General features: G+C 43.9%; 1 protein-coding gene and 1 pseudogene across 19 annotated transcripts in view; both read right to left on the bottom strand.

The window, feature by feature from the left end:
* The window catches only part of st3gal2 (ST3 beta-galactoside alpha-2,3-sialyltransferase 2), a 448,231-nt gene that overhangs the window by 34,293 nt on the left and 401,222 nt on the right, over positions 1-12,716 (bottom strand). For all 19 annotated transcript variants that reach the window (XM_068049795.1, XM_068049788.1, XM_068049799.1 and 16 more), the window contains one exon: positions 8,224-8,403. In XM_068049795.1, coding sequence (XP_067905896.1) covers positions 8,224-8,403 — 180 coding nt within the window. The remainder of the gene's footprint in view (positions 1-8,223; positions 8,404-12,716) is intronic.
* Positions 85-2,127, bottom strand: LOC137379134 (cytochrome c oxidase subunit 1-like; annotated as a pseudogene).

Here is a 12,716-nt window from a genome sequence, read left to right as displayed (position 1 = left end):
TACCCAAAAAACAGGGCAGACCAAATTCCAGCCTGTTGTGTTTAAGTTCCGTCAGTTGATAATACAGTAATTTCTGCAGCAAGTTCAAAGAAGATTGGCAGATACAAGCAGACAAAGAGGAGTCTGATATTGGTAAATGGTTTCATATTAATAATGGTTGAAATCAAATTAATGGAGACCAAGATAGAAGAAACCCCAGCTAAGTGAAGGGAGAAAATAGTCAAATCCATGGATGTTCCAGCAGGAAGCAGATTTCCTGCCATAGGAGGTAAACAGTTCAGCCAGTCCCTGCCCCAGTTTCTACTCCAGCAGAAGCTGGAAATACTATAAACAAAGGAGGAAGAAGTCAGAAATGTACATTGTTCAGTCGTGGAAAGGCAATGCCTGGAACTCGAAATACTAGTCAATTGCCAAATCTACCAATTATAACAGGCATGACAATAAAAAAAGCAAGTGTGTGCAATCATGCAACATTATAGATTTGATCATCTTGCAGCAGTGTTCCTTGTTGATGTAATTCTGCATGGATCAGCAGGCTGAGGGCTGTGCCCACTATTCCCACCTATGCACTAAAAATCAGAGAGTGTGCTGATACCTTTAGATAAAGCAATCATTAGTGTTTTTAATTGCTCCTCTGAGCACATGCTGAGAACTGCTTCTGAGCCAGAGGTGCATTGCTACTGGCCAGGATCCTGTTGCTGAAGCTGATTATAAATAATTTATATGGGCATTGGAAATATATGTAAAGAATAGTTTTACAACAACAAATCAGGCTGCCGCCAGATCATCAAGGGTGTATTATTTAAGTCTAAATGGCAGAGAAAAATAGCATTAATTTGCGATTGCCATTGCTTTCAATGGGGGCAGAGCTATGATAATTACCTTCTCATGGTTTTAGGTGAGGGTTAATGGAAGCAACACAATCCGCTCAGAAATGATGTGGCGCAAATCATCTCATCCATAATTTCCTCTTCCTTTGTGTCCTATGACACAGTTGCCCCAATACATTAATGACAGTCTCCAGGAAATTCTGGGTCAATATTTGAATGAAGTTCCTGGCTGTTTCAGGTCAGGTTAACTTGATCTTCCCCGTAAAACTCTTAAGTCAGGCAAAGACAACAATGTTTAAACACTTGGCTTTAAAACAGCTTTTCAGTGAAGGAATATTTACTAATAGGTAAAATCCAAATCAGCTGAATGCTCAGTTCTATTTTGATTGTTGAAAACTTTTACTGTAGCCCTATGAGGAGTGAGGGTTACAAGAGAGTGTGTTGTTTTAAGAGGTAACAATGTGCACGCTGAGTAATAGAAGACATTACCCCAAGGCATACCAACAGCTGCAGTGAATAGCTCAGGGTGGCAACATCACTTTCCCCTCCCACTTACTGCACACAAAATCTGAATACATCGATCAACACTGTTAAATGTAATAGGTTTGACAGATCATTAGCTACATAGGGAGCATCCAGCTCAAGGTCAGTGACAGTCTCATCTGTGATTTGTTCAATACCCACAGAAACAATGCACATATACTGACCCCTAGAGTTATTTCCTCCTTTAACATCACACACTGATCCCTAGAGTTTACTGTCGCCATTAGCATCCACAATCTTGACCCCTAGAGTTAGTATCTAATTATGAGCACTACTTATAGAACTTCATCCTCCAAACTGGAGTTGTGCTTGCTGTATGATTGCCTTTAAGAGTGATGTCCTTTTAAGATCTTAGTATGCTAACGAGCTAAGTACCAAGATGTAGTCATGTGACTCGAAGTCAGAGTCACTCTGTTACTGTAACACCTAGAGGAAGGTTTTGTAAATAGTTAACTCTGTACTGCATATAATATTTAGCTGCAATAAAACAGTTTGAGATCCTCAACCAACTGGACTCCAAGCATCTCATTTATGTTGAATCAGACAACACCAAGAACTCATTACATGGTGGCAGCTGTGGAGAGAAAACAAAGTCTAAGTTGAAGACACAGCTTTAAAAACAATCCCTTCCTACAGCCACTAGAGAGAACGTTAAAAAAAAATGACTGGCTCAAACAGTGAAAAAAAGAACTTACCTCAAGCTGTAGAAGACAGAGCACAGAATGACAGGTTGCAAGTAAATCGGGTAAGTCATTGTGCCGATGGTCGAGGGATACTGGTTTAAAAAAACAAGCTTTGAAGTCCTTAAGATGATTTTTTTTGCAAAGGTTCCAGAAAATAAAACAGAGAAGATCCGACTCCTCTCCCAAGCTAATCGAGGTCAGCGCCATTACAGAAGGCGCCCAATAGCAAAAAGTGCAGAAAAAACCTGATCACCGCAGAGCTTCATCCACGCAGACAAAGTTCAAAAAGATTATTCAACAACTCAAGCTTAAATAAGAGCTTCCATTCACAAAGCCACAGCTTTAAAAATACCATGAAGCCACTCAAACTGAAGAACATAAACAAACTCTAGCAGAAAAAAAGCAATTGAACTGCCAATTGAACAGCTGTGTAAACAGACAGGCTTAAGTGCTGCAAGCAAGATAAACAAAGAACACTATAAAACTGCTCCTCTCCATCAAAGCAGCAAGTACAGACAACAGAGTTTCTTAAAGGGGAAACAGTGCAGTCATAGAACAAGTCTTAAAGCAAGTTTTAAGAAAAAGATCAGCAGGAAAATGGATACCAACCTTCCCAGCATGAACTGGAAGGCCATGGATATCCTATCCAAGTTCCAACTTTTCAAACAAAGAATGCAGTTCTGCATTAAAGACCAAGTAATTGTAGAACCAGAGAAACAGGCTGTAAAAATACCAATAACAGTTGGAAATGAGGGATTACACAGAAGCAATATCTCAGGCTTATCTGACAAGGACCAGAAAGATCCCGCAAAGGTACGGGAAGTACTGGAAGATCAACTCAGATTAAGAGTGAATTTTAGAATTCACTGCCTGGAATTGATGTCCTACAGGCAACAGCTACAGGAATCAATAGACCAGTTTGCCAGTAGATGGCGTAGTAAGGGCAACAAATGCGATTTCTCAGAAACTGAGCTGTTGGACCAAATATTGGAGCTGGTAATTGTATCAACATCCAATGAAGTGTTTCAGAAAGGCCTCTTGGGGAAAAAGAAAGGTTCACAGCATTGATGCTCTGCTAGAAGATGGCAGGAAATACGAAGCTATTGTAGTTGGACAACAGTATCTGCAAGCACTAGGTGCAGACAACAGTATCGGCACAATAACCAAGTCAAAAAGAGCAAGCAAGCTGTGAGGTAAGTCTTGTCGGTCCCACTCACCGCTAAGCTGTCCTGCATTTCCAGACCTGTGCAAGGCGTGCAGTGCAAAAGGACACTGGGTCTGCCTATGCAAGAAATCTGGCTCCAAAGATGTAGCCAGAAGTCACAGCAGGACACAGACAAACAGACGACAGGCGCAGCAACAGGGCAACAACAGCAAGGAAAGTGCCAGAGACCTGCATAAACGCAAGCCAATACCCAAAGTCCACAGCCAAACAGACCTGAGACATGACTCAGAGATGAGACATGCTCAGTCAGAAGTTAAGCAGGCGTTCCACATTGTGAACCTGACACATCATGTTGATGAAGTCAAACAACTGGAAGCTTATGCTGCCATCAACATCATGTGCCCAAAGAAAGCTGGCAAGCATACATTCAGGGTTAATATTGACACCGGGGCTAATGCAAATATCCGACCAGTCCGAATCCTGAAGGATATGTACTAGAGTCATTGGAGATCAATGTTACAACCAACAACTGCAAAGTTATCTGAATACAATGGGTCACCCACTGCAATGTAGCACTAGGACAGGCAAAGACACTTGGAAGACAGGCACTAAGGGAATGCACGAGGGTGATTAGTTGACTTTTGTATGTAATATGGAATGATTTGATTTACAAATTTGGCTTGGAATGTTTATTTTGTGGTGACTTTTAATTTTGCTTTGTGGTGAAGCAGACACTGATGGTCAATAACAGAGAGAAGGTAAGGCGTTGGACTGTTGGTGAATGGGAAATTGGTGCTGCGGTTACTGGTATCACTGTCGCATGAGTTCTTCACTGACATCTGGCCAGAAAGGGGTTGGCTTGGTTGCCTCCTCTCTTCCTCTTCTTTCTCCTGTTCCTCCTTCCCCTCCTCATGCATATGAACTGCTCACTGTATAGCTGGTGGCAAGGTCTATCTTCTCATGGTTGTACAACATGCAACAGACCATGTCGAATTTTGAGACCTGCTCTGTCGAGTACTGTAAGGCTCCGAAAGAGCTGTCCTGGCAATGGAAGTGTTGTTTCAGCAGCCCAATGGTCTGCTCTACTACATTTTGTGTGGCAGCATGACTCTCCTTGTATCATGCTGCAACACGTATGCAGAGTTGTGCACCAAAGCCATCAGCCATGTGGTCAGCGGATAGCCCGTGTCACCCAGTATAGCCACCCTTTGGCTTGTTGTGGTGACTTAACTGGCACAGAGGACTGACGGATAATAATGGCATCAGGATACTAGGCATCAAGCTGCAAGATTCACTGATTATAGTTACACACCAGATGGACATTGAGGAAGTGGAATCCTGTTCCATCGCGAATTATGGCTGAGTTGACATGAGGTGCCCACAAAACAATGTGCGTATTTTTAATGGCACCCTGCACCATGGGGAAGCCTGCAATCCTAGAGGAGCCGTGAGCTCTCTCTGCCTGCTTCTCTCTGGTGTAGAGGTGGATGATCAGCCATGATCTGTTTGAATGGCGGAGCAAGCTCAATGAGCCGAATAGCCTACTCCTATTTCCTATGATCCTATGATCCACCCATCCATGCAGTGGCACACTAACCATGCAATGCAGCTATGACAAGTTGGCATGGAAACTGCAAATATTTTACCTGGTACGCACAAGTGGACCAGCAGTGGCAGGACTACCAGCGTGTAAGGACCTCAAGATCGTGACCAGCCACAAGGTCACTAAGGCACCCATTACAGCAGAAGAGACCATGGGGTCAGTCCATGAACTACAACAAATGTACCCAGACAGGTTTGATGCCACAGGAGATTTCAAAGGCGATGCCGTACTGCACCTCAGAGAGGATGCAATTCCATCAATTGACCCTCCCAGAAAGTGTAGTGTGCACATACAAGAAAAGCTTAAGTACAAGTTAGATGACATGGAACACAATGTGCATCATCACACAGACTGATGCAGCTCAATTACATGCGTACTGAAGAAGGATGGAGCAATCAGGGTATGTCTACACCTGAGGTGGCTAAACCTCTCCCAAAGAGGTGCCCCACAAGATTCTGACATGAGAGGAATTGAATCCCAAGTTCACAGCAGCCAAATTCTTCTCCAAATTGGACGATAAACATGGATATTGGTTGGTAAACCTGGTTAAGGAATCTCAAGAAGTCACCACCTTCAGGACAGCATGTGGAAGATATTGCTTCCAGAGACTACCCTTCAGATCTGTTTCAGCAGCACATGGACAGAATTATAGAAAACATGTCTGACTGTATATGCATTGCTGATGATATTGCGGTAATGGGCAAAACCAAGGAAGAACATGATCGAAATCTTCATTCACTGATGACAGTAGCTCGTCACAAAGGGCTTGTTTTTAGCAGCAAGAAGTGCCAGGTGAATGTAAGTCAGATCAATTTCTTTGGCTCCATCTATTCCACTTGCGGAATCCGTCCTGACCCAGGCAAAATCGAAGATGTAAGGCATATGTCTGCCCCACAAGGAAAATCTCCAGATATGGCTTGGATTTTTCAACTTCTTGGCACCATACATTCCAAATTTTCTGACAAAGCATCATCGCTCAGATAGCTATTAAAGAAAGACGTACCATATGTATGGCAGGAGAACCTTCAACATATATTTGAGTCTCTCAACCAAGCATTATCAGCAGAAACCTGCACCCTGCAGTACTACGATCCAAGGAAGAAGACAATCCTGGAAGTCGACACCTCACAGAAAGGGCTAGGAGCGTGCATCCTTCAGGATGGCAAACCATTGCATTCGGGTCCAAATGTTTATCCTCAGCACAGTCCAATTACTCAAACATAGAGTGTGAAACACCTGCTCTGGTGTTTGGGATCACAAGGTTCCACACCTACCTGTTCGGTAAGCAGTTCACTGTGGAAACTGACCACAAACCACTGGAGATGATCTGGCGCAAACCATTGACAAGTGCACCACCTCGACCACAGTGAATCTTAGCAAAAGTACAGGGGTACGACTTCGACATCTGCTACAAACCAGGGACCAAAATGGTCACCTCGGAGATGCTAAGCAGATTGCCAAACCCCAGCAAGAATGAAGAAGTTCCACGGGATCTACAAGTGGACAGCATGGACATCGAGGTGGAAGATGTGATCAAAATCGATTTATTGCATTTTGGTCAGCACAAATGTGACCAACTACAATCAGAAACAGCCAATGACCCACCACTGAAGCCACTGTGGAGAGTCATCATAGAAGACTGGCCTGACATGATAAAAGAGGTGCCAGAAAGCCTCACATGCTTTTGGCCTTATGGAGATGAACCTGGTATCTCGAGAGGCGTCATCTTCAAGGAAAAACAAGTGATTCTGCCCAAAGCTCTCTAAGAGGACATCTTTTCACAACTTCACCAAGGCCATATGGGCATAGAGCGAACAAGATGACTGGCACGAAACACTCTTTACTCGCCAGGGATAAACAGTGACATTGAAAGGTTAGTGAGGATGTGTGAGGCGTGCCAGAGCCACCAGCCACAACAACACAAAGAACCTCTATATCCTCACGAGATTCCGTCAGTTCCTTGGTCCAAAATTGCCACTGATCTGTTTTCCGTGAATGGAGATGACTTTATCTTAGTCACTGATCATTTTTCCAAATTTCCAATTGTCAGACAGGTAAAGACACTTCAAGCTCAGTCGTTGTAGACACATTGAGTGCCATATTTAGTCTATTTGGTGCACCTGAAGAAATCATTTCTGACAATGGGCCACACTATATAGGCAAACCTTTCAGGGAGATGTGTGCAAATGGGACGTAAATCATGTGACATCCTCACCACATTACCCTAGGTCTAATGGTCTTGCCGAGCAAATGGTTCAGTCAAATCACTTATCCTGAAGTGTAAGACAATGAAACAAGATTTTCGTGTTGCCATGTTCCATCTCAGAGCTACACCTATGGATATGGGCTTACCGTCACCAACAGAGATCATGTTTGGCAGACAAGTGCTGACGACTCTGCCAAGCCATCATCTGTCCAAATTCTCCGAGATACAGAAGGCACTGCTCAAAAAACAAGGGAGAATGAAGATGGTACATGACCAACACACGGGGGCAGAATTACCTCAACTATACGTAGGAATAAAGGTCAGGGTCATATACCCCTCAATGAGAACATGGTTACCCGCAGAGGTATCCAAAGTATGCAGTGAGCCTTGGTCCTACGACGTTACAACATCTAGCGGAGAGGTGTTGAGAAGGAACCAAAACCAACTAAGAGAAGTGTGCAATATTCCAATAGAGCACAGTGGACTCGAAAGAACACACTCCGACGTTGAGGGTGTGATGGAACAACAGGACAACAACTAACACATTGACAACATGCCTGCAAACCCAAAACAGCCAAGAGTAAAATCCACGTCCCCAGAAGGTTATACCATAACAAGATCTGGAAGAGTTGTCAAACCATTGAAATGATATATGGACTCTTAAGCTTCTATACTTGTAAATGTTATAATCTATATCCCGTATAACTAATTTTGATGTTTTCTAATGTTATGTGTTTTTACTTGTAGCATACAAGACTTATCTTTGGAAAGAAAGGGAATGTTGTGCGATTGCCTGTAAGAGTGGTATCCCTTTAAGGTTTTAGTATGCTAATGAGCTAAGTGACGGGATGTAGTCATGTGACTCAAAGCCAGAGTCACTCTGAAACTGTAACACCTAGAGTAAAGTTCTGTAAATAGTTAGCTCTGTACTGTATATAATATTTAGCTGATCTTCAACTAACTGGATTCCATGCATCTCATTTATGTTGCAAAAGACAACATAAAGTACTCATTAAGATGCTTACAGAGGGCACCCTGAGATGCATACTGCTATGGTGAAACACTGTTCCAAGTCTGTCACTGGTAGTGGTAATGGTTGGTTGGTAGAGCTTTGGTACTAAGAAACCAAATAGGCTCAGTGACACGTACACATACACTGAAAAAGAAGTTTGAAAATTTAGTGCTATACTTACAATCTGATCTCACCCATTGACAAGGCGCTGGTGATCCACAGGAGATCCAAAGTCTTAAAGGGAACCAAGACGAAGCTGACGTTTGCTGGGAGATTTTTTGCACTCTCTGGGTACATGAAGTGGTGCGTTGTGCGGCTGCCCACGTCTGCTTCAAAGCCGATTGTTGGAGCTTGGTTCATTCTGTAATAGATGGACACTTTGAATTTACTAATAATAACCTGAAAGCTGGTCTCAAAAATTCTCTAAATATAAGCAAGAGGGAGACTAAAGGTGGAGTTAGACTAACATAGAATGGCTCACACAGAGGTCACATTGCACATATCATTATTAAACCTTCTTGCTGCTAAATTTGCATTTGAATCATGTTTAAGAATTGCCTACAGTCACTCCCTAGTTCCCAATGAGTAAAGGTACTACCAATGCAGCATTAAGGTATACAATGTCCCAGGTTGAATTCCTGATATGTGTAAGCTAGCACACTTTGGTTAGATCCAAGGTGGTGAGATAATTGGCTTTCCCCAACTCCTCAATCATTAAGCTGAGCAGTGCATTTGGATACCTCATTGAGTCTCTGGAAGTCATTACAGAACCACCAGTTCCTGTCGGATTTCGGACGTTAAACAATGGGTCTATACACACTATGATTCTTCAATCAGACCTAATTTCAACATCCTCTTAATCCCCTGGCTAACCTTCTGTTTGGCTTCTTTGATCCTGTATGGTCTTGCATTTATCCTCACCACTAGGTCACGGCAGATCACCCTCGTCCTCTTGGGTCAAGATGTGATTTACCGTGTTTTAGTAGGACAACGTTCCAGCTGTAGTACTGAGGACTTGTGCTCCAGAGCTAGCCACGTCCCTAGCCAGGCTGTTCCAGAACATCTATAACATTAGCATCTACCCAACTATGTGGAAAATTGCCCAGGTATGTCCGGCCCACAAAAAGCCGGACAAATCTAATCCAGCCTATTACCGCCCCATTAGACTACTCTCAATCATCAGCAAAGTGATGGAAGGTGGCAGGACAGGTAGATAGAGTAGGTGAAGAAGGCGTATGGAATGCTTTCCTTTATCGGCAGAGGTATAGAATACAAAAGCAGAGACGTAATGCTGGAACAGTATAAAACGCTGGTTGAGCCACAGCTGGAGTATTGCATACAGTTCTGGTCACCAAATTACAGGAAAGACATAATTGCTCTGGAGAGAGTACAGAGGAGATCTACAAGAATGTTGCCAGGGCTTGAAAGTGGCAGCTATGAGGAAAGATTGGATAGGCTAGGGTTGTTTTCCCTCGAACAGAGGAGGTTGAGGGGTGACTTATTTGAGGTGTACAAAATTATGAGGGGCCTAGACAGAATAGACAGGAAGGACCTGTTTACCCTAGAAGAGAGTTCAGTTACCGGAGGGCACAGATTTAAAGTGATTGGTAGAAGGATTAGATGGGACATGAGGAAAAACTTTTTCACCCAGAGGGTGGTGGGTGTCTGGAATTCACTGCCAGGGACAGTGGTGGAGGCAGAAACCCTCAATTCTTTTAAAAGGTCATGCACCTGAAGTACTGCAACCTGCAAGGCTATAGACCAAATGCTGGAAGGTGGGATTAGATTGCATGGACAAATAGGGCTGAACGACCTCCTTCTGTGCCATAATTTTTCTATGGTTCTAAGGTGTTGTCCACAGTGCTATCAAGTAGCATTTAACTCAGCAACAAACTGCTCATTGATGCTCAGTTTGGGTTGCGCCAGGGCCACTCGGCTCCAGATTTCATTATGGTCTTGGTCCAAACATGGACGAAAGAACAGAATTCCAGAGGTGATCTGAGAGTGACATCAAGGCAGCATTTGACTGAGTGTGGCGCCAAGGAGCCCAAGCAAAATAGAAGTCAATGGAAATTGGGGGAAAATTCTCGACCAGTTGGAGTTAAACCTAACACAACGGAAGATGGTGTCGTTGTTGGAGGCTAATCATCAGGGCCCCAGGACATCGCTGCAGGATTTCTTCAGGGTATCTTCAGTTGGTTCATCAATGACCTTCCCTCCGACATAAGGTCAGAAGTAGGAATATTTGCTGATGTTTGCACAATGTTCCATTCCATCCACAATTCCTCAGATAATGAAGCAGTCCATGCTTGCACGTGGCAAGATCTGCACAACATTCAGGCTTGGGCTGATAAGTGGCAAGTAACATTTGCACCACATAAGTGCACAAAATGACCATCTCTGAATCTACAGCCATATAAATACGGTGGCTACAAGAGCAGGTCAGAGGCTGAGAATTCTGTGGTGAGTAATTCAACTCCTGACTCCCAAAGCCTTTCCACCATCTACGAGGCCCAAGTCAGGAGTGTGATAGAATACTCTCCACTTGCCTGGATAGGTACAGCTCCAACAACACTCAAGGAGTTCGACACCATCCAGGACAAAGCAGCCTGCTTGATTGGCACCCCATCCACAATCATAAACATTAACTCCCTCCAGTAGTGACGCACTGTGGCAGCTGTCTGTACTATCAACAAGATGCACTGCAACAACTCTCCAAGGCTCCTTCTACAACACCTTCTAAATCTGCGACTTCTACCACCTAGAAGGACAAGGGCAGCAGATGCATGGGAACCCTACCACCTTTAAGTTCCCCTCCAAGTCACACACCATCCTGACTTGGAAATATTTCGCCGCTCCTTCACTGTTTCTAGGTCAAAATCCTGGAGCTCCCTCCCTAACAGCGCTGTGGGTATCCTTACATCACTTGGACTGCAGCGGTTCAAGAAGACGGCTCACCACAACCTTCTCAAAAGCAATTAGGGATGGGTACTAAATGTTGGCCTTGCCAGTAATGCTCACATCCCATGAACGAATAAAAAAGGCAAATGAGATCCTGAGCTTTATAAATAGAGGCATAGAATACAAAAGCAAGGATGCTGTGATGAACCTTTATGAAACACTGGTTAGTCCTCAACTGGAGTATTGTGTTCTATTCTGGGCACTGCACTTTGGGAAGGATGTGAAGGCTTTAAAAGAGGGCGCAGAAACGATTTATGAGAATGATTCCAGGGATGAGGGACATCAGTTATGTTGATAGATTGCAGAAGCTGGGGTTTTTCTCCTTAGGGAAGAGATGGCTGAGAGGAGATTTGTTTGATAAGATTTGATCGGGGTGTTCAAAATCATGAGGGGTCTCGACAAAGACACACCATCCTGACTTGGAATTATATTGCTGCTCCTTCACTGTCGCTGGGTCAGAATTCTGGAACTCCCTTCCTATAGCAGCACTGTGGGTGTACTTATACCACATGGACTGCACTGGTTCAAGAAGGCAGCTCACTATCAACTTCTCAAGGGCAATTAGAGATGGGCAATAAGTGCCGGCCTAGCCAGCGATGCCCACATCCTCTGAAAGGATGAAAAAAATTGAGAGAAACTATTCCCATTGGCAGAAGGGTTGTGAACCAAAGGACTCGGATTTAACGTGACTGGCAAAAGAGCTAAAGGCGACATGAGGCGACATGAGGAAAATCTTTTTATGCAGTGAGTGGTTACAATTTGGAATGCATTTTCTGAAAGGGTGATAGAGGCAGATTCAATCGTAGCTTTCAAAGGGAATTGGATAAGTACTTGAAGGGAAAATATCTGCAGGGCTACAGGGAAAGGTGAGTTGTTCTTGCAGACAGCTGGCACAGACTCAATGGGCTGAGTGGCCTCCTTCTGTGCTTCGATGTCCTGATACTGCCTGTACTGATACTCTGTTAGGTCACTCGAAAGTTGAACTATTCTTCATATCTTGAGGTCCGTGCCCCAAGCAGTTCCTCCATCACTGCAAGAGTCTCTCTCTGGCTTCTGGAGATTCACGCAATATACCTGTTCAGGTTTCCTTCTGAGATTGTCTGATGTTATCGTTTTGCAAGCCCACAGCCTCTAGAACCTCATAAGGTCCCTGGCTCCATGCAAAGAGCATGCAAAGTGCTTGGTTTCAGGTGTGGAGATAAGGATTATATCTCGGATGCCTAGTCGGAACTTCCTTACTGCAGCCTCTTTATTATGCTGGGCTCTCTGGCTTTCCTGCGTCTTCCCTAAATGAGCCCTCACTAAATCCACTCCCTCATCTTCATTACATGTTCCACAATATTTGTGGAGGGTCAGTTTTTCTTTTGCGATGTCAAGGATTTCGTGAGGCTGTCACCCGTACAGTAGCTCAAACAGGGAATACTCTGTGGAGGACTGGGGTACCTTCCTAACTGCAAACAGGAGATGCAGTAGTAGGGGATCCCAGTTTTTCCCATCCTTATCCACAAACCTTCTCAGCATGCTCAAGGATTCTGTTGAACCTCTCCTGAAGGCCATCTGCTTGAGGATGGTACACAGAGGTCATTAGACTCTTAATGTGGAGCAGTGTATAAAGTCTTTCATTAGTCTGGACACAAAGGGAGTACACTGGTCCGTTAAGATCTCCTTTGGAATCCTTAGGATGGAAAACATCTTCACTACTTCATCCACCAA

This window comes from Heterodontus francisci, chromosome 17, assembly GCF_036365525.1.
Source record: "Heterodontus francisci isolate sHetFra1 chromosome 17, sHetFra1.hap1, whole genome shotgun sequence".
In the NCBI taxonomy this organism is placed as follows: Eukaryota; Metazoa; Chordata; class Chondrichthyes; order Heterodontiformes; family Heterodontidae; genus Heterodontus; species Heterodontus francisci.
This window is presented reverse-complemented; position numbering and strand designations above follow the sequence as displayed.